Source organism: Salvelinus sp. IW2-2015, linkage group LG8 (assembly GCF_002910315.2).
Source record: "Salvelinus sp. IW2-2015 linkage group LG8, ASM291031v2, whole genome shotgun sequence".
In the NCBI taxonomy this organism is placed as follows: Eukaryota; Metazoa; Chordata; class Actinopteri; order Salmoniformes; family Salmonidae; genus Salvelinus; species Salvelinus sp. IW2-2015.
In genome coordinates, this window is record NC_036848.1 from 26,653,706 (window position 1) to 26,675,568 (window position 21,863).

At 42.8% G+C, this 21,863-nt stretch overlaps 1 protein-coding gene across 1 annotated transcript in view; it reads left to right on the forward strand.

The window, feature by feature from the left end:
• LOC111968208 (uncharacterized) overlaps window positions 1-19,471 on the forward strand; it is a 30,595-nt gene extending 11,124 nt beyond the window's left edge. The window contains exons 2-4 of the mRNA XM_070445023.1: window positions 17,002-17,096; window positions 18,666-18,778; window positions 18,865-19,471. Coding sequence (XP_070301124.1) covers window positions 17,002-17,096; window positions 18,666-18,778; window positions 18,865-18,987 — 331 coding nt within the window. The 3' untranslated portion in view covers window positions 18,988-19,471. The remainder of the gene's footprint in view (window positions 1-17,001; window positions 17,097-18,665; window positions 18,779-18,864) is intronic.
• Window positions 19,472-21,863: the final 2,392 nt, after the last annotated feature.

Sequence of the window (21,863 nt, forward strand, 5' to 3'; positions counted from 1 at the left end):
AAAGAACACAGACACTGGACAGAGGAAGATTGAAAAAAAGTGTTATGGACAGACAAATCTAAGTTTGAGGTGCTCGGATCACAAAGAAGAACATCCGTGAGACGCAGAAAAAATTAAAAGATGCTGGAGGACTGCTTGACGCCATCTGTCAAGCATGGTGGCGGCAATGTGATGGTCTGGGGGTGCTTTGGTGGTGGTAAAGTGGGAGATTTGTACAGGGTAAAAGGGATCTTGAAGAAGGAAGGCTATCACTCCATTTTGCAACACCATGCCATACCCTGTGGACGGTGCTTAATTGGAGCCAATTTCTTCCTACAACAGGACAATGACCCAAATAACTATTTAGAGAAGAAGCAGTCAGCTGGTATTCTGTCTTCTTACGCGACCGTATGGTACGTTAAATCATCCTCTTCTTTCAAACAACTTCAGCAGGTTATCTGAGTGTATATCAAGTTGAGAAAGACATTTGGACTGGAGTGGGGTTGTGGTGATTCTCTTAAACTCAGCATTGATCTGAAAATAGTAATGAAACAAATTAGATTTAAAAACTGCAGAAAGGAAAATAGACTGGAGGTGATCATCCAAGCAGCAAACTAGAGGGTTCTCTATAGGTAGATAAATAACTAGGCAGTCAGCACAAATGGTGATAACTCTAAATAAGGCTCACTTATGTGGCAAGCTGTGGGAAAATAATATTCTACCTTCACCAACAAATCCCAAATAACATACCCAATAGATCAACAATAAGACAAGCATGGCTAATTTATCTTATAGGTCCCGTGTGGCTCAGTTGGTAGAGCATGGCGCTTGCAACGCCAGGGTTGTGGGTTCAATTCCCACGGGGGGACCAGGATGAATATGTATGAACTTTCCAATTTGTAAGTCGCTCTGGATAAGAGCGTCTGCTAAATGACTTAAATGTAATGTTATCTCAATGACTTCAAAGAGTGCAGGCCATCTTGCCATGAAGTCCTCTACCATGGTGCGTCACGGACAACTTCATGTCTCCTGTATGCAAACATCTTCTCCATTTTACGCGTCGCTCTGTTCCTTTTTCACATTGGACAGTAGAGCTTTCCGATTCCTCCAAGACTCTCTCCTGTTTCTCCTGAGGGATATGTGGGGCAAAAAGTTCACTTTTGTATGTACTGTACATGCGTGAGGTAACGACAGTAGAGGCCGTAATATGGTTCTTTAACTTGTAATGATGCAAGAGTTGGGACCTAATTGACACCAATTCTGAACACTCCTTACATTCCACATTCACACAACACCTAAAAAAAGAAACAGAAATACCATAAGGCCTAAAGACTGACATTCAGAAGTTATTTTTTGGGGGGTATTAAAACAACCTCTGATAACAGTACTTACCAACACTATATAGCCTTTGAATGGGTAGACAAAGCAGCACAATGTAGTAGACAAACATCATGGACCTGTAAATAACATTTGTTCATTACATTATTTATTTTTTCATTATGAAATGTTTGATTCAATTATGTATAGATTTATTTTACATTTACATTTAAGTCATTTAGCAGACGCTCTTATCCAGAGCGACTTACAAATTGGTGCATTCACCTTATGATATCCAGTGGAACAACCACTTTACAATAGTGCATCTAACTCTTTTAAGGGGGGGGGGGTAGAAGATTACTTTATCCTATCCTAGGTATTCCTTAGAGGTGGGTTTCAGGTGTCTCCGAAGGTGGTGATTGACTCCGCTGACCTGGCGTCGTGAGGGAGTTTGTTCCACCATTGGGGTGCCAGAGCAGCGAACAGTTTTGACTGGGCTGAGCGGGAACTGTACTTCCTCAGAGGTAGGGAGGCGAGCAGGCCAGAGGTGGATGAACGCAGTGCCCTTGTTGGGTGTTAGGGCCTGATCAGAGCCTGAAGGACGGAGTGCCGTTCCCCTCACAGCTCCGTAGGCAAGCACCATGGTCTGTAGCGGATGCGAGCTTCAACTGGAAGCCAGTGGAGAGAGCGCGAGGAGCGGGTGACTGAGAGAACTTGGGAAAGTTGAACACCAGACGGGCTGCGGCGTTCTGGATGAGTGTAGGGGTTTAATGGCACAGGCAGGGAGCCCAGCCAACACGAGTTGCAGTAATCCAGACGGGAATGACAAGTGCCTGGATTAGGACCTGCGCCGCTTCCTGCGTGAGGCAGGGTCTACTCTGCGAATGTTGTAGAGCATGAACCTACGGAACGGGTCACCGCCTTGATGTTAGTTGAGAACGACAGGGTGTTGTCCAGGATCACGCCCAAGGTTCTTAGCACTCTGGGAGGAGGACACAATGGAGTTGTCAACCGTGATGCGAGATCATGAACGGGCAGTCCTTCCCCGGGAGGAAGAGCAGCTCCGTCTTGCCGAGGTTCAGCTGAGGTGGTGATCCGTCATCCACACTATATGTCTGCCAACATGCAGAGATGCGATTCACCACCTGGTTATCAGAGGGGGGAAAGGAGAAGATTAATTGTGTGTCGTCTGCATAGCAATGATAGGAGAGACCATGTGAGGATATGACAGAGCCAAGTGACTTGGTGTATAGCGAGAATAGGAGAGGCCTAGAACAGAGCCCTGGGGACACCAGTGGTGAGAGCACGTGTGCGGAGACAGATTCTCGCCACGCCACCTGGTAGGACCGACCTGTCAGGTACGGACCATCCAAGCGTGGGCCGCGCCGGAGATGCCCAGCTCGGAGAGGGTGGAGAGGAGGATCTGATGGTTCACAGTATCAAAGGCAGCCGATAGGTCTAGAAGGATGAGAGCAGAGGAGAGAGAGTTAGCTTTAGGCAGTGCGGCAGCGCCTCCGTGACACAGAGAAGAGCAGTCTCAGATTGAATGACTTAGTCTTGAAACTGACTGATTTGGATCAAGAAGGTCATTCTGAGAGAGATAGCAGGAGAGCTGGCCAAGGACGGCACGTTCAAGAGTTTTGGAGAGAAAAGAAAGAATTTATTTATTTATTTATATTTATGCATCCACTCATATGTACATATGTTGAATTATTTTTATTTTTGTCAAATAATTTTACATTTATTGATAAATGTACACCCATAATATAAAGTAACACTGTTCAAGTGCTAAAATGAACTCCACATCCCATTTCAATAAGTCTGTCACCTTTGCACCATGTTTTACAACATGGAGGCAGCCATGGGCAAACTGTTAAACTGCATGAAAGCACCAATCTCATAGGTTTAGGTGTATAATCATTAGATCTAAACATGTAATGAAAATAAATGTCTTTTGATGCAAAAACATAAACTTTTAAAGCAAGAAAAAAAAAGCCACACTAAATGCTGCTGCAAAGTGATTGCAGACGATGTCGTGCACAAGCACAAAAGCATTAGTTAGCTAGCAAGTTGGCTAGCATGGTTGCTAGCTCAAGCGGTGTTCACTCCTCAGCAAACCTTAATTCGTTCTTGGCTTGGTAAATTCAAAGTTCTTGACCAATAGGTAAATATCATGGTGTTTCGCCAACTAACTTTACCTCTTGGCAAAATGTTCATCTTGACCTAGTCCTGTTTTACTGTTCATAGAACAACATCGTCTTTTACCTTTAGCTGCTGTGCCAATATGTTTCAGACTCAAGAGCACAAAATGAGGATATGGAGCAATCACTAATAACGTTACTGCTTACAATTCTGACTACAACCACACAGACAAATGTTGAATAAAATCAATCACCATCAATCACTTCTCCGCGCCAGCGTTCTTTCTGGAAGATTCTTCTCTTGCGCGGTTTGAATTGTTCCTCATTATTCGTCATAATTTAGCTTTATTGGTTGACACTCCCCCTACATGATTCAAACTAGTAGATCTGATTTTACTTTGTGTTGCATTGATTGCAAGCAATTAAATCACATTGAGAGGAGAAACAAAACAACATGTTTGAGTAAATCACACATGTTTTCGTAAATCTGACAGCCCACCTTGTCCTGTTTTTTCAGTGTACTCATTCAAGCGTTCTTCTTTATTTTGACTATTTTATACATTGTAAAATAATAGTGAAGACATCAAAACTATGAAATAACACATGGAATCATGTAGTAACCAAAAAAGTGTTAAACTTATCCTCTACAGTAGAAGTAACTCTGGGTCTTCCATTCCTGTGGCGACCCTCATGTGTGCCAGTTTCATCATAGTGCTTGATGGTTTTTGCGACTGCACTTGAAGAAACCTTAAAAGTTCTTCACATTTTCCGGACTAACCTTCATGTCTTAAAGTAATGATGGACTGTCATTTCTCTTTGCTTATTTGAGCTGTTCTTGCCATAATATGGACTTGGTCTTTTAACAAATAGGGCTATCTTCTGTATACCACCCCTACCTTATCACAACACAACTGATTGGCTCAAACGCATTAAGAAGGAAAGACATTCCACAAATAAACTTTTAAGAAGGCACACCTGTTAATTGAAATGCATTCCAGGTGACTACCTTATTTATTTTTATTTGATTTAACCTTTATTTAACTAGGCAAGTCAGTTAAGAACAAATTCTTATTTATAATGACGGCCTACCAAAATGCAAAAGGCCTCATGAAGCTGGTTGAGAGAATGTCAAGTGTGCAAAGCTGTCATCAAGGCAAAGGGTTGCTATTTGATGAATCTCAAATATAAAATATATTTTGATTTGTTTGAAACTTCTTTGCTTACTACATGATTCCATATGTGTTATTTCATAGTTTTGATGTCTTCACTATTATTCTACAATGTAGAAAATAGTAAAAATAAACCCTTGATTGAGTAGTTGTTCTAAAACATTTGACCGGTAGTGTAGTGTACTGTATATGTAACCGATGTGAAATGGCTAGCTAGTTAGCGGTGGTGCGCACTAATAGCGTTTCAATCGGTGACGCCACTCGCTCTGAGACCTTGAAGTAGTTGTTCCCCTTGCTCTGCAAGGGCTGTGGCTTTTGTGGAGCAATGGGTTGTTGTTGATGTGTGCAGAGGGTCCCTGGTTCGAGCCCAGGTAGGGGTGAGGAGAGGGACGGAAGCTATACTGTTACATTGGTGCCGTGACCCGGATCACTGGTTGCTGCGGAAAAGGAGGAGATCAAAAGGGGGGTGAGTGTAACCGATGTGAAATGGCTGGCTAGTTAGCGTGGTGCACACTAGCGGGGTGCACGGAGTCGCCTCTTCACTGTTGACTTTGAGACTGGTGTTTTGTGGGTACTATTTAATGAAGCTGCCAGTTGAGGACTTGCGAGGCGTCTATTTCTCAAACTAAACACTCTAATGTACTTGTCCTCCTGCTCATTTGTGGACCGGGGCCTCACTGCTCTTTCTATTCTGGTTATAGCCAGTTGTATTGACGAATTTCAGAAGAAAGTTCTTTGTTTCTGGCCATTTTGAGCCTGTAATCAAACCCACAAATACTGATGCGCCAGATACTCAACTAGTATAAAGAAGGCCAGTTTTATTGCTTCTTTAATCAGAACAACAGTTTTGCAAACGGGTTGTCTAATGATCAATTAGCCTTTTAAAATTAAATTCTAAACTTGGATTAGCTAACACAATGTGCCATTGGAACACAGGAGTGATGGTTGCTGATAATGGGCCTCTGTATGCCAATGTAGATATTCCCCCCCAAAATCAGCCGTTTCCAGCTACAATAGTCATTTACAACATTAACAATGTCTACACTGCATTTCTGATCAATTTGATGTTCATATGGACAAAAGAATGTGCTTTTATTTCAAAAACAAGGACATTTCTACGTGACCCCAAACTTTTGAACGATAGTACAGTTGAAGTCGGAAGTTTACATACACCTTAGCCAAATACATTTTAACTCAGTTTTTCACAATTACGGTCATTTAATCCTAGTAAATATTCCCTGTCTTAGGTCAGTTAGCATCACCACTTTATTTTAAGAATGTGAAATATCAGAACAATAGTAGAGAGAATTACTTTCATCACATTCCCAGTGGATCAGAAGTTTACATCAATTAGTATTTGGTAGCATTGCCTTTAACTTCTCTAGGGTATGTGGGACGGTAGCGTCCCACCTCGTCAACAGCCAGTGAAACTGCAGGGCGCCAAATTCAAAACAACAGAAATCCCATAATTTTAATTCCTCAAACAAACAAGTATTTTATACCATTTTAATAAAGATACACTTGTTGTAAATCCAGCCAAAGTGTCCGATTTCAAAAAGGTTTTACGACGAAAGCACACCAAACGATTATGTTAGGTATGAGCCAAGTCACAGAAAAAGACAGCCATTTTTCCAGCCAGAGAGCAGTAACAAAAAGCAGAAAGAGATAAAATTAATCACTAACCTTTGATGATCTTCATCAGATGACACTCATAGGACTTCATGTTACACAATACATGTATGTTTTGTTCGGTAAAGTTCATATTTATATCCAAAAATCTGAGTTTAGGCGGGACGCTACTGTCTCACTTGGCAAAAAGCCTGAGAAAATGCAGAGCGCCAAATAAAAATGAATTACTATGAAAATTACTGTAAAATCAAACTTTCATTAAATCACACATGAACGATACCAAATTAAAGCTACACTGGTTGTGAATCCAGCCAACATGTCAGAATTCAAATAGGCTTTTCGGCGAAATCATACGATGCTATTATCTGAGGGTAGCACCATAGTAAACAAAGAGATACGCATATTTCAACCCTGCAGGCGCGACACAAAACGCAGAAATAAAAATATAATTCATGCCTTACCTTTGACGAGCTTCTGTTGTRGGCACTCCAATATGTCCCATAAACATCACAAATGGTCCTTTTGTTCGATTAATTCCGTCGATATATATCCAAAATGTCCATTAATTTGGCGCGTTTGATCCAGAAAAACACAGGTTCCAACTTGCTCAAACGTGACGACAAAATATCTCAAAGGTTACCTGTAAACATTGCCAAAAAATTTCAAACTACTTTTGTAATACAACTTTAGGTATTTTTTTTAACGTTAATAATTGATAAAATTGAAGGCGGGATGATCTGTGTTCAAAACAGGATTAAAACCGAATCCAAGATGGCGTAGCAGTGTAGACGTGTTTCTTTAGTCCTCTCGTGTACGTTTGTATTTTTTCGTATTTCTTGTATATATTTTAACATTTTTTTTCTATCTCTTTTCGATTTTTAATTCGATTATACCTTCCGGTAACCTACCTCACCCAATGTGATACGGAATCGCTATTATTTTTTAAGTTTGGAACACTTTCAAGAACCCCAGTAGCTAACCAGCTAATCAGCTACAAGCTAATTTAGCCATTTTTTGTCGCTGCTAGCAGCTTTTACCTTCTGCACAGACACCAGCCCTGTTATTAGCCTGGATATTACTCACCAATTTACCAGCATCGGACTGTCTCTCGACAACAACGCCGGATTCCTGCCGTAATCCCTGAGCCACTACTTCTGATCCTCACAGCTAGCTTGCAGCTAGCGCAGCTAGCGCCACTGCCACGAAGCTAGCACCAGTTAGCAAACACAATTCTACAATTCACAACCCTCTTCACCATCCCACATCGGCTATTGCTCTGTCGACAGGACCACGTCCTAGCAGACCCCCTCCCTCTGAGCAGACCACCCCCCGGGCTACTAACTTTAAACGCACGTGCTAGCTTAGTGGAGGCCTCCCTGCCCCATCTACGGCTGCCCCCCGACACTATGATTCACTTGGCTACAATAGCTGACTCGCTTGACTGTCCATTAATTCACGTACCTCCATTCTGTTTATTTGTTTTATCTGTCGGCTCTGCTTTAACTCAGGATCTGTGTGTAGTTAATCCGACCCTTCGCCTAGTCGTCGCCATTTTTACCTGTTCGTGTTTAGGACTAGCTCTTTTATCTTACCTGTTGTTTAGCTAGCTCTCCCAATCAAACTGCAATCAACTTTATGCCTTATTGTATGTCTCTCTCAAATATCAATATGCCTTGCATACTGTTCAGGCATTATTCATTGTTTTGGTTTGCAATGACCCCGTAGTTCCACTCTCCGTACCTCTATACCTCCTTTCTCCACCCCCACACATGCTGACCTCACCCATTGAGACCAGCATGTCCAGAGATACAACTCTCTTATCATCACCAGTGCCTGGCTTGCCTCCGCTGTACCCACGCCCACCATACCCCTGTCTGCCAATTATGCCCAAATCTATTCTACCACGCCATAAATCTGCTCCTTTTATCCTTTTCCCCAACGCTCTAGGCGACCAGTTTTGATGAGCCTTTAGCCGCACCCTCATCCTACTTACCCTCTGTCCTCGGTATGTGGAGGTAAAACCCAAGCCCTGCATGTCCCAGTCACCCTCATTGTTGACTTCTTGATCGAAAAAGCCTTGGCCTCATGCATGTCAACATCAGAAGCCTCCTCCCTAAGTTTGCCTTATCTCACCGCTTTAGCACACTCTGCCAACCCCTGATGTCCTTGCCGTGTCCGAATCCTGGCTTAGAAGCCACCAAAAATTCGGGATTTCCAACACCAACATAAACACTTTCCGTCAAGATAGAACTGCCACAAAGGGGGAGGAGTTGCACATTACTGCAAGAGGGACCTGCAAATTCTCTCATACTTTCCAGGTCTATGCCCAAACAGTTCGAATTCTAATTTTAAAAAATAATCTCTCCAAAAATAAAGTCTCTCACTTTGCCGCTGCTACCGACCCCCCTCACGCTCCCAGCTGTGCCTGGACACCATCTGTGAATTGACGCCCCATCTAGCTTCAGAGTTTGTTCTGTAGGATCCTAAACTGGGATATTCTTAAACACCCCGGCAGTCCTACAATCCAAGCTTGATGCCCTCAATCTCACACAAATCATCAAGGAACCCACCAGGTACAAACCCTAAATCCTAAACATGGGCACCCTAATAGACATTATCTGACCAACCTCCCTCCAAATACACCTCTTCTCTTCAATCAAGATCTCAGCGATCACTGCCTCATTTCTTATCCGCCACGGTCCGCGTCAAACACCACCCTCTCTCACTGTCAAACGCCTCCCTAAAACACTTTCCGAGCAGCCTTTCTAATCGACCTGGCCCGGGTACCCTGGAAGGATATTGACCTCATCCCGTCAGTTGAGGATGCCTGGTCATTCTTTAAATGTTACTTCCTCACCATATTAGACAAGCATGCTCCGTTCAAAAAACAGCAAACCAAGAACGATATATAGCCCTTGGTTCACTCCAGACCTGACTGCCCTCGACCAGCACAAAAAACATCCTTGGCGAATGCAATAGCATCGAAGAGCCCCGCGATATGCAACTGTTCAGGGAAGTCAGAAACCAATACACCATCAGTCAGGAAAGCAAAGGCCAGCCTTTTCAAGCAAATTTGCATCCTGTAGCTCTAACTCCAAAAAGTTCTGGATACTGTAAAGTCCATGGAGAACAAAGAGCACCTCCTCCCAGCTGCCCACGCACTGAGGCAGGTAACACGGTCACCACCGATAAATCCGTATAATCGAAGACTTCAACAAGCATTTCTCAATGGCTGCCATGCCTTCCTCTGCGACTCCAACCTTGGCCAACAGCCCCGCCCCCCCCCGCGCTACTCGCCCAAGCCTCCCAGCTTCTCCTTTACCCAAATCCAGATAGCAGATGTTCTGAAAGAGCTGGAAAACCTGGACCCATACAAATCATGGGCTTGACAATCTGGACCCCCTATTTCTGAAACTGGCCGCCGCCATTGTCGCACCCCTATCACCAACCTGTTCAACCTCTCCTTCGTATCATCTGAATCCCCAAGATTGGAAAGCTGCCGCGGTCATCCCCTCTTCAAAGGGAACACCCTGACCCAAACTGTTACAGACCTTATATCCATCCTCCTGCCTATCTAAGTCTTCGAAAAGCCAAGTCAACAAACAGATCACTGACCATCTCGAATCCCACCGTACCTTCTCCGCTGTGCAATCCGGTTTCCGAGCCGTCATGGGTGCACCTCAGCCACGCTCAAGGTACTAAACGATATCATAACCGCCCATCGATAAAAGACATTACTGTGCAAGCCGTCTTCATCGACCTGGCCAAGGCTTTCGACTCTGTCAATCACCATATTCTTATCGGCAGACTCAGTAGCCTCGGTTTTCTAATGACTGCCGCCGTGTTCACCAACTACTTTGCAACAGAGTTCAGTGTCAAATCGGAGGGCATGTTGCCTGCTCTGGCAGCTCTATGTACCACAGGGTTCAATTCTCGGCCGACTCTTTCTCTATACATCAATGATGTGCTTCTGCTACGGCGATTCCCATCCACCTCTAGACAGAACACACATTCAATTATATTCCGGCCCTTCCTTGGACACTTCGTTGCTATTACCTCCAAACGAGCTTCAATGCCAATACAACACTCTTCGTGCCTTCAACTGCTCTTAAACGCTAGAAAACCAAATGCATGCTTTTCAACCGTCCTGCCTGCACCCCACCCCAACTACGTGCACCCGCGCACTAGCATCACCACTACGTTCCGACCTAGAATATTGACATCTAAAGTACCTAGGTGTCTGGCTAGACTGCAAATCTCTCCTTCAGACTCAAATCAAACATCTCCAATCCAAAATCAAATCTAGAGTCGCTTTCTATTCCGCAACAAAGCCTCCTTCACTCACGCCCCAAACTTACCCTAGTAAAACTGACTATCCTACCGATCCTCGACTCGGCGATGTCATCTACAAAATAGCTTCCAATACTCTACTCAGCAAAACTGGATGCAGGTTATCACAGTGCCATTCGTTTTGTTACTAAAGCACCTTATACGACCCACCACTGCACCTGTATGCCCTAGTCGGCGGCCCTCGCTACATGTTCGTCGTCAGACCCACTGCTCCAGGTCATCTACAAGGCTATGCTAGTAAAGTGCCGCCTTATCTCAGTTTCACTGGTTCACGATGGCTACACCCACCCGCAACACGCCTCCAGCAGGGTATTCTCACTGATCATCCCTAAGCCAAAACCTCATTTGGACGCCTTTCCTTCCAGTTCTCTGCGCCTGCGACTGGAAGACAATTGCAACAAATATCTCTAATTGGGAACTTTTATCTCCCTCAACAACTTTAAAAATCTGCTATCCGAGCAGCTAACCGATCGCTGCAGCTGTACAAGTTCCATCTGTAACACCCACCCAATTACCTACCTCACCCCCCATACTGCTATTTATTTATTACTTTCTGCTCTCTTTGCACACCAGTATCTCTCTGCACATATCATCTATGATTTATCACTCCAGTGTTAATCTGCTAAATTGTAATTATTCGATTTATTGCCTACCTCATGCCTTTTGCACACATTGTATATAGATTCTCTTTTTTTTCTACCATGTTATTTATTTTTATTGTTACTCCATGGTAACTCCTGTGTCTGTATCACACTGCTTATGCTTTATCTGGCCACTCGGAGTTGCAATGAAAACTGTTCTCAACTAGCCTACCTGGTTAAATAAAGGTGAAAAAAAAAAATAAGAGAAAAAAAAACTACCGCTACACTATAGTGTATTTCCTGTTATTGCTAATGGCCTATTTCCATTTGCTTAAATTTCTACAAACCTGTTTTTGCTTGGTCATTATGGGGTACTGTGTGTGGATTGATGAGGGGAAAAAACTATTCATCCATTTTAGAATGAGGCTGTAACGTAATAAAATGTGGGAAAAGTCAAGGGGTCCGAATACTTTCCGAATGCACTGTATAGATGTCCTAGCCTACCTCTTTCAGGTTATACATTCATTGCAGTATTAGCCTTATGTTTAGCTAATTAATGATGGCTTATGCATAATAAGCTTCTAACTTATAGCCTCTGTCTTTTTTGCAATGCGCAAGCACCTGTGCTCCACTGGCCTCTCCTTAAAAAACGCTCCTTAGTTCTTGGAGTCCCATGCAGGAAAAGCTAGACCAGAATAGCTTGCAGGACAATTTTTTTTGTTGCATTTCTTATACCAATAGACTATTTGAAGAGGGACGCCAGCTCTTTTTTGCTGAATGCTAAATACTGCACCCAATAGAACTCCCGGGTAGTTTGAAAGAAGAGTGAACTCGTGATGGCGGTAGGCTATAGCAGTTATTTATTCAGCCCCATAACCATTCAATCTTCGTGAAGAGAAGTGAAGGCCTTTTGTATCTAATTATAGTCCTATATTATTCAAGGATATCATTAGAATGATGAGGATAAGGACAAAACTTTTTTTCATTTAACTGTTTAAAGGGAGGAAGGAATGAAGGAACAATAGAGAGAAAAATAAGAGGTAGGCTAATAACATTAGGGGAAATATTATGAAAGGTATATGCGTCAGCCAACTAATTATACAAATTAAAATCAACTTGGCTAGCCTATACTTGTAACTATGTAGGCCGCATGTGTTGCATCAGAATCGCATGTTCTCTTCTGCTTTATCATGGATTGAACGATGTGCGTAATTTCAGTCTATATAATCCAGTATAAGACAGTACAGTAATACAGTTCACACCAAAAAATATTAGCCTACTGGAGCTAGTTTAATTTATTTTACCCAAGAGAGCATATAGCTAGCTACATCTATGAGCTTTTATGTTTTTCTGTAGTGCGTAACGTGCAGTATTGGATAATGGCCAGTGGTGTAAAGTACTTAAGTAAAAATACTTTAAAGTACTACTTAAGTAGTTTTTTGAGTATCTGTATTTTACTATTTATATTTTGGACAACTTTTACTTCACTACATTCCTAAAAAAAAATATATATATATTTTTACTCCATACATTTTCAATGCTTAGCAGCACAGGAAAATGGTTCAATTCACACACTTATCAAGAGTACATCCCTGGTCATCTCTTCTGCCTCTGATCTGGTAGACAGACTCACTCAACACAACTGCTTTATTTGTAAATTACGTCTGAGTGTTGGAGTGTGCCCCTAGCCAGCCATAAATAAATAAAAACAAGAGAATTGTGCTGTCTGGTTGGCTTAATATAAGAAATTATTTATACTTTTATTTTTGATACTTAAGTATATTTAAAACCAAATACTTTTACTCAAGTATTTTACTAGGTGACTTTCACTTGAGTCAATTTCTATTAACTTCTCACGAGTCASCAACCCTGATCCGGTAGCACCCCCCAACTCACCCCACTGATTAGCACAGCTAGCATAAGCTCACAGTACTTGTAGCATCTAAATATCATTAAATCACAAGTCCAAGACACCAGATGAAAGATACAGGTCTTGTGAATAAAGCCACCATTTCAGATTTTTAAAATGTTTTACAGGGAAGACGATATGTAAATCTATTAGCTAACCACGTTAGCGGAGGACACGATATTTTTACCAGGCAGATTCGGCTAGCGCCCACGCCAGTTCACATGCACAACAGATATGATATAAAAATCGTAAATTGGGTCTTACTATGGCTGATCTTTCATCAGAATGTTGATCAAAGTGTCCTTTGTCAAGATGAGTCGTTGGTTCCGTTCAGAATTTTCCTTGCCCACTCCATTTAGCACAGGTACCGGTCGAGTGCACGAATTTCTCAAACGTAAATACAATCCGACAACGGTACACCGAAAAACTCCCGGAAAAATTCAAATAATCTGATTAAACTATATTGAAAAAACATACATTACGATGATATGGTCACATGTATCAAACAAAATTCGACACGGAGATAGTTTGCATACATAACGCCAGCAAAACAGTACACAACGCAGCTCAAATCGAGCATTCAGAAATCCGGAAGTTGTCCGTCACCCAAAGAAATGGGTCCTATTTCACGTCAGTCCCAGATAACAAAAGAATTTCTCCCTGACGTCCTCTTGACAACCAGAGGAAGGCGAATGAGGTGTGTTTCTGGTCATAGGGGGCACGACCATATATAGGCAGAGCTTTGAAGCCAGCATAACCCATCTTGATTTTATGTTTCTTGTCATGGAAAGTGCCTGTTGGGAATGACTTCTGTATCACTCAGAGACAAAATTGAAACGGTTTTAGAAACTAGGGATTGTTTTCTTTCCAATGGTATMATTTATATGCATATAGTAAGAGCAATAATTGAATAAGAGGCAGTTTAATCTGTAGAGCAAATTATGCTAATGCGAAAATATTACCCCCTGTATTCTCAAGATTAAAGGTACTGTATCTTTACTTTTACTCAAGTATGACAATTGACTACTTTTTCCACCACTGATAATGGCACAATCATTTGTGCTTTTTTGGTCTTGGCTTCATTAAATGTTGTTAATATACGGCTCATCAGGCTCAGATAGCATCAGGTTTTAATTGTCATGCTGATCAAAGCTCTAATCAAATCCAGACATTTATATGCTTTGTAATGTTTTTGAATGTCACTTCCGGTTTATTCTCAGGATGGAACATTTGTAAAATACTGGGAAAATGGACTTGAACCCCATTGAAAACGTGTGGGTTGAATCGATGAAGGCAGTCCATAAGCACAGACGAAGGATATCAAGGATCTGGAAAGATTTTGTATGGAAGAACGGTCTAAGATCCCTCCCAATGTGTTCACCAATCTCATAAAACATTTTAGAAAAAGTCTCAGTGCCGTTATCCTCGCAAGGTGAGATATTTTAAGGTATCAAAAATAGGGGTGCCAATCATTTTGAAAAAGGTATATTACTTGTTAAACAAAATCTCTTTCTCTGAGCAATTTTATTGGGATAAAATAATATAATAAAAAAATTGCATACAATATAGCTCAGTATTTGTATTTTATACAGTCTTTTTTGCGCATCTTTATCAAGGTTGCCAATCATTTTGGACCTGACTGTACAGTAAGTATATGGTGGTGTATATTGGCTGCCAGTGTGGACTAAAGCATGCTACAGAGGTATGCATCCACAGAACTAGAGCTATTCCGACGGTTTGAGAACCTAATATGAGCCAACCAAGAGTAGTACTCTGACGGAATGGGTGAAATCTGATCTTGGTCTTGGCTTGGCTTCTGCAGTGTGCAGCAAAAGGTCAGGCCAGGAAACCACCTCACTAACATCAGGGAGGACCATTCTGGTCAATTAACATTAGTATTACACCTACCAACAGGTTTGGACCTCTTGGTGTAGCGGTAAAGGTGTTGGACTGACAGCCAGCGCGACCCGGGTTTGAGTTGATTTCTCTGATTCACTACAGTACTCATTCCCCACTGGTCAAAAACTGGTTGAATCAATGTTGTTTACACATAATTTCAACCTCAAATCTATGTGATGACGTTGAATCGACATGGAAAACTGATTGGATTTGCAAAAAGTCATCAACATAAGGGCATTTCATATTTGTTCACCTAACTTTTAACCTAAATCCAATGACTTAGTGAAATTTTTGTTGAATTCATATTAGTTGACAAGTCAACAAAATGTAAATCAAAACTAGTCATTAAACGTATGTCTGTGCCCAGTGGGTCATAGTCTATATCCCATTGCATTACCAAACAATTATGCAAACAAAACGTCAATGCTTAACTGTTGACATTGACAAATGAATAACGTTACAACATTATTTTTCCAGATAAGATATGTGACCAGTTCAGTGATGCTGTACTCTATGCTCACCTGAAGCAGGACCCAGATGTCAAGGTAGCCTGTGGTGAGTGGAGGAGCGCATCTCACCACTAGAGAGCAGCCGAGGACCAACTTCTCAGCCATTGATCAGGGAGCATAATATACACCATATAAACAAAAGTATGTGGACACCCCTTCAAATTAGTGGATTTGGCTATTTCAACCAGGTGTATAAAATCGAACACAGCCATGCAATCTCCATAGACAAACATTGGCAGTAGAATGGCCTTACTGAATAGCTCAGTGACTTTCAACATGTCACTGTCATAGGATGCCATCTTTCCAACAAGTAATTTCGTCAAATTTCTGCCCTGCTAGAGCTGCCCCTGTCAACTGTAAGTGCTGTTGTTGTGAAGTGGAAAATTCTAGGCGCAACAACGGCTCAGTCACGAAGTGGTAGGCCACACAAGCTCATAGAACGGGTACCGTGTAAAAATCGTCTGTCCTTGTTTGCAACACTCACCACCAAGTCCCAAACTCCACATGGAAGCAACGTCAGCACAAGAACTGTTTGTCGTGAGATTCATGAAATGGGTTTCCATGGCCAAGCAGCCATACACAAGCCTAAGATCCCCATGCGCAATGCCAAGCGTCGGCCTGAGTGGTGTAAATCTCACCGCCATTGGACTCTGGAGCAGTGGAAATTAGTTCTCTGGAGTGATGAATCATGCTTCACCATCTGGCAGTCCGATGGACGAATCTAGGTTTGGCAAATGCCAGGAGAATGCTACCTGCCCGAATGAATAGTGCCAACTGTAAAGTTTGGTGGAGGATGAATAATGGTCTGAAGCGGCCCCTTATTTCCATTGAATGGGAAATCTTAACGCTATATTATACAATGACATTCTAGACGATTCTGTGCTTCCAACTTTGTGGCAACAGTTCGGGGAAAGCCCTTTCCTGTTTCAGCAAGACAATGCCCCTGTGCACAAAGCAATGTCCATACTGAAATGGTTTGTCGAGATCGGTGTGAAACAACTTGACTGGCCTGAACAGAGCCCTGACCTCAACCCCATAGAACACCTTTTGGGATAAATTGGAACGGCGACTGCGAGCCAGGCCTAATCGCCCAACATCAGTGCCCGACCTCACTAATGCTCTTGTAGCTGAATGGAAGAAAGTCCCCCAGCAATGTTAAGCCTTCCCAGAAGAGTGGAGGCTGTTATAGCAGCAACTCCATATTAATGCCCATGATTTTGGAACGACCAGGTGTCCACATACTTTTTGTCATGTAATGTATCAAGCATCTCAGAGTAGGAGGAGTGCTGGTCTAGGATCACTTTTGCCAATGACGATGAGCACCCCTATTTTGAGATGCTTGATACATACAGCCCCAAATGCTGTTGAAGTGCTTCAGTCTTTGGCCTGAGCATGGATTATTTATGGAGTTTACAGATCATCTTTCTGTCGCAACAAAAATACTATTTTCAGTTAAATTAATGTTGCATGATGATCAGGGATATGGTTAGTATTCTAACCATTGTGTGTTGTGAACAGAGACTGTGGGGAGATCACATCACGGGCCAACGTGGACTACCAGACAATTGTGAGGGATACCATCAGGCATATCGGCTATGACAACTCAGATAAAGGTATGGTTGGACTCATTCCCCTACCCTAGCATATACACTGCTCAAAAAAATAAAGGGAACACTTAAACAACACAATGTAACTCCAAGTCAATCACACTTCTGTGAAATCAAACTGTCCACTTAGGAAGCAACACTGATTGACAATAAATGTCACATGCTGTTGTGCAAATGGAATAGACAACAGGTGGAAATTATAGGCAATTAGCAAGACACCCCCAATAAAGGAGTGGTTCTGCAGGTGGTGACCACAGACCACTTCTCAGTTCCTATGCTTCCTGGCTGATGTTTTGGTCACTTTTGAATGCTGGCGGTGCTTTCACTCTAGTGGTAGTATGAGACGGAGTCTACAACCCACACAGGTGGCTCAGGTAGTGCAGCTCATCCAGGATGGCACATCAATGCGAGCTGTGGCAAGAAGGTTTGCTGTGTCTGTCAGCGTAGTGTCCAGAGCATGGAGGCGCTACCAGGAGACAGGGACTGTCTCTTATACACATCTAGATGTGTATAAGAGACAGGGTGGGGGTTGTGCTTACAGCCCAACACCGTGCAGGACGTTTGGCATTTGCCAGAGAACACCAAGATTGGCAAATTCGCCACTGGTGCCTTGTGCTCTTCACAGATGAAAGCAGGTTCACACTGAGCACATGTGACAGACGTGACAGAGTCTGGAGACGCCGTGGAGAACGTTCTGCTGCCTGCAACATCCTCCAGCATGACCGGTTTGGCGGTGGGTCAGTCATGGTGTGGGGTGGCATTTCTTTGGGGGGCCGCACAGCCCTCCATGTGCTCGCCAGAGGTAGCCTGACTGCCATTAGGTACCGAGATGAGATCCTCAGACCCCTTGTGTGACCATATGCTGGTGCAGTTGGCCCTGGGTTCCTCCTAATGCAAGATAATGCTAGACCTCATGTGGCTGGAGTGTGTCAGCAGTTCCTGCAAGAGGAAGGCATTGATGCTATGGACTGGCCCGCCCGTTCCCCAGACCTGAATCCAATTGACCACATCTGGGACATCATGTCTCGCTCCATCCACCAACGCCACGTTGCACCACAGACTGTCCAGGAGTTGGCGGATGCTTTAGTCCAGGTCTGGGAGGAGATCCCTCAGGAGACCATCCGCCACCTCATCAGGAGCATGCCCAGGCGTTGTAGGGAGGTCATACAGGCACGTGGAGGCCACACACACTACTGAGCCTCATTTTGACTTGTTTTAAGGACATTACATCAAAGTTAGATCAGCCTGTAGTGTGGTTTTCCACTTTAATTTTGAGTGTGTCTCCAAATCCAGACCTCCATGGGTTGATAAATTTGATTTCCATTGATAATTTTTGTGTGATTTTGTTGTCAGCACATTCAACTATGTAAAGAAAAAAGTATTTAATAAGAACATTTCATTCATTCAGATCTAGGATGTGTTATTTTAGTGTTCCCTTTATTTTTTTGAGCAGTGTATTATGATATCGTTTTTCCACTACCTTTTTCTCTTTAGGATGAGTAATCATAGCCCAGGTGTGCACAATTCTTTTAATCCGGCCCGCAAGGCAGTTATAGCACGTTTCTCTCCCCTCAGGTTTTGACTATAAGACCTGTAACGTGCTGGTGGCTCTGGATCAGCAGTCCCCTGACATCGCACAGGGAGTTCACATCGACCGGATGGAGAGCGACATTGGAGCAGGAGACCAGGTGATTAAACAGATCCTTCAACAATTGGGGTTTGAGATGGCAGTGTGCGGTGATATCATTTTTAACTGCCTGTGCTTGGTTTGCAGGGTCTGATGTTTGGTTATGCCACTGATGAGACAGAGGAGTGCATGCCTCTCACCATCGTCCTCTCACGCACACAACTTCCTTTTTGGTGCAGTTTTCATTACGTTTTTCTTTGGTTTCAGTAATGCCTAAAGCATTAAACTGGATTAAATACATTGTGGGTTGACTCCACTTTTGTATCCGCTAAAACCGCCTTTTGTTATAAAGTGAATGACCAAATCTGAAGGTAGAAGAGCCATACTTTACGTAGCAGTGACATCTTACTACTACTAATTGATACCATGAAAGTACACGTGTTAACGACACTGTATTTTACATGCTGTGATTGACACATGAAGTGTTATTCATTATTAATTTCCTTTTTCAAAACTTTTCATAATGAAATTCAGGGAAGGGTCGTCAAGTAACGTTGATCAATTAGAGAGGTTCAATAGTTAAGTTGAATGCTTTATGTGAAACTTCATTCAAATTTATGCTGTATTACTGTTACTGCTCTAAAACCCTGTGAACCGCTCTAAAACCTTGTGAACTCAGATCCTTCATATACAGTTTGTCAATACTGGAAAATGTAAATAGGCTTTGGAACAATAAAATATTTTAAGAAACATGTCTTTTCATTAGTCTCCACAAGAGTTCATTAATATTCTTTGCTATGGTATTGATAAAGCGCACTTTGGGAAATTAGAAATTAGAAAATAGGTTCTAGGTCATAAATAGACAGATTTAGATTAAGTAAATTAGAATAGTCTATATTTGAAATAACACCTGAAACCTTGGAATGCATACATAAAATAACAGTTTGAATAAAATGTTAATAATATTTCTTATTCATGTAATAAATTTGGAACAAGGACTCTCTGGTTTGCTTCCCAGAATAATATATTTTCCACTAAAACTCTCACCTCTGTCAGATGACGCTGCAACAAAACCATTGATCAGGGTGCCCCCTACTGGTTTCAATGTCAAATAAAATAAAATGTTATTTGTCACATACACATGGTTAGCAGATGTTAATGCGAGTGTAGCGAAATGCTTGTGCTTCTAGTTCCGACAATGCAGTAATAACCAACGAGTAATCTAATCTAACAATTCCACAACTGCTACCTTATACTCACAAGTGTAAAGGGATAAAAGAATATGTAACATTAAAGATATATGAATGAGTGATGGTACAGAACGGCATAGGCAAGATGCAGTAGATGGATAGAGTACAGTATATACATATGAGATGAGTAATGTAATGTATAAACATAAAGTGGCATAGTTTAAAGTGGCTTAGTGATACATGTATTACATAAAGATGACAAGATGCAGTAGAGATGAATATAGTACAGTATAATACATACATATGAGATGAGTAATGTAGGGTATGTAAACATTATATTTAAGGGCATTGTTTAAAGTGGCTAGTGATACATTTTTCCATAAATTTCCATAAATTCCCATTATTAAAGTGGCTGGAGTTGAGTCAGTATGTTGGCAGCAGCCACTAAATGTTAGTGGTGGCTGTTTAACAGTCTGATGGCCTTGAGATAGAAGAGGCTGTTCATAAGAGGCTGTTCTTCAGTCCTCTCGTCCCAGCTTTGATGCACCTGTATGACCTCGCCTTCTGGATGATAGCGGGGTGAACAGGCAGTGGCTCGGGTGGTGTTGTCCTTGATGATCTTTATGGCCTTCCTGTGGACATCGGTGGTGTAGGTGTCTCTGGAGGGCAGGTAGTTTGCCCCCAGTGATGCGTTGTGGCAGACCTCACTCACCCTCTGGAGAGGCCTTAAGGTTGTGGGCGGAGCAGTTGCCGTACCAGGCGGTGATTACAGCCCGACAGGATGTTTCGATTGTGCATCTGTAGAAGTTTGTGAGTGCTTTGGGGTGACAAGTCCGAATTTCTTCAGCTCCTGAGGTTGAAGAGCGCTGCGCGCTTCTTCACCACGCGTCTGTGTGGCTGGACCAATTCAATTTTGTCCGTGATGTGTAGCCGAGAGACTTTAAACTGTAACTACCCTCTCCACTACTGTCCGTCAATGTGGATAGGGGTGGTGCTCCCTCTGCGTTTCCTGAAGTCCACATAATATCCTTTGGTTTGTTTGACGTTGAGTGTGAGGTTATTTTCCTGACACCACACTCCGAGGGGCCTCACCTCCTCCCTGTAGGCCGTCTCGTCGTTGTGGTAAATCAAGCCTACCACTGTAAGTGTCGTCCGCAAACTTGATGATGAGTTGGAGGCCGTGCATGACCACGCAGTCGTGGGTGAACAGGGAGTACAGGAAGAGGGCTCAGAACGCACCCTTGTGGGGCCCCAGTGTTGAGGATCACGGGGTGGAGATGTTGTTACCTTACCCTCCCACCTGGGGGCGGCCCGTCAGGAGTCCCAGGACCCAGTTGCACAGGGCGGTCGAGACCCAGGGTCTCGAGCTTGATGACGAGTTTGGAGGATACTATATGGTGTTAAATGCTGAGCTGTAGTCGATGAACAGCATTCTCACAAGAGGTATTCCTCTTGTCCAGATGGGTTAGGGCAGTGTGGTTGCGATTGCCTCGTCTGTGGACCTATTGGGGCGGTAAGCAAATTGGAGTGGGTCTAGGGTGTCAGGTAGGGTGGAGGTGATATGTTCCTTAACTAGTCTCTCAAAGCACTTCATGATGACGGAAGTGAGTGCTACGGGGCGGTAGTCGTTTAGCTCAGTTACCTTAGCTTTCTTGGGAACAGGAACAATGGTGGCCCTCTTGAAGCATGTGGGAACAGCAGACTGGGATAAGGATTGATTGAATATGTCCGTGTTAATACTATGTGTTACACCAAGTAAAACTTTTCGCATAACCCCTCACAAAATGAAGGGACACTGCACCAGGACAAAAAACCTTTGGTCAGTCTATTTGCCTTTCATACAATACAACAATTAAGCCTCTGAAATAAGACAAATATCTCTGAGCACAGAAAATAACAATACCACTATTGTTTGGCTTTAAGAATGCTTTTCCCTTTAAGGCCCAGTTAAAAGGC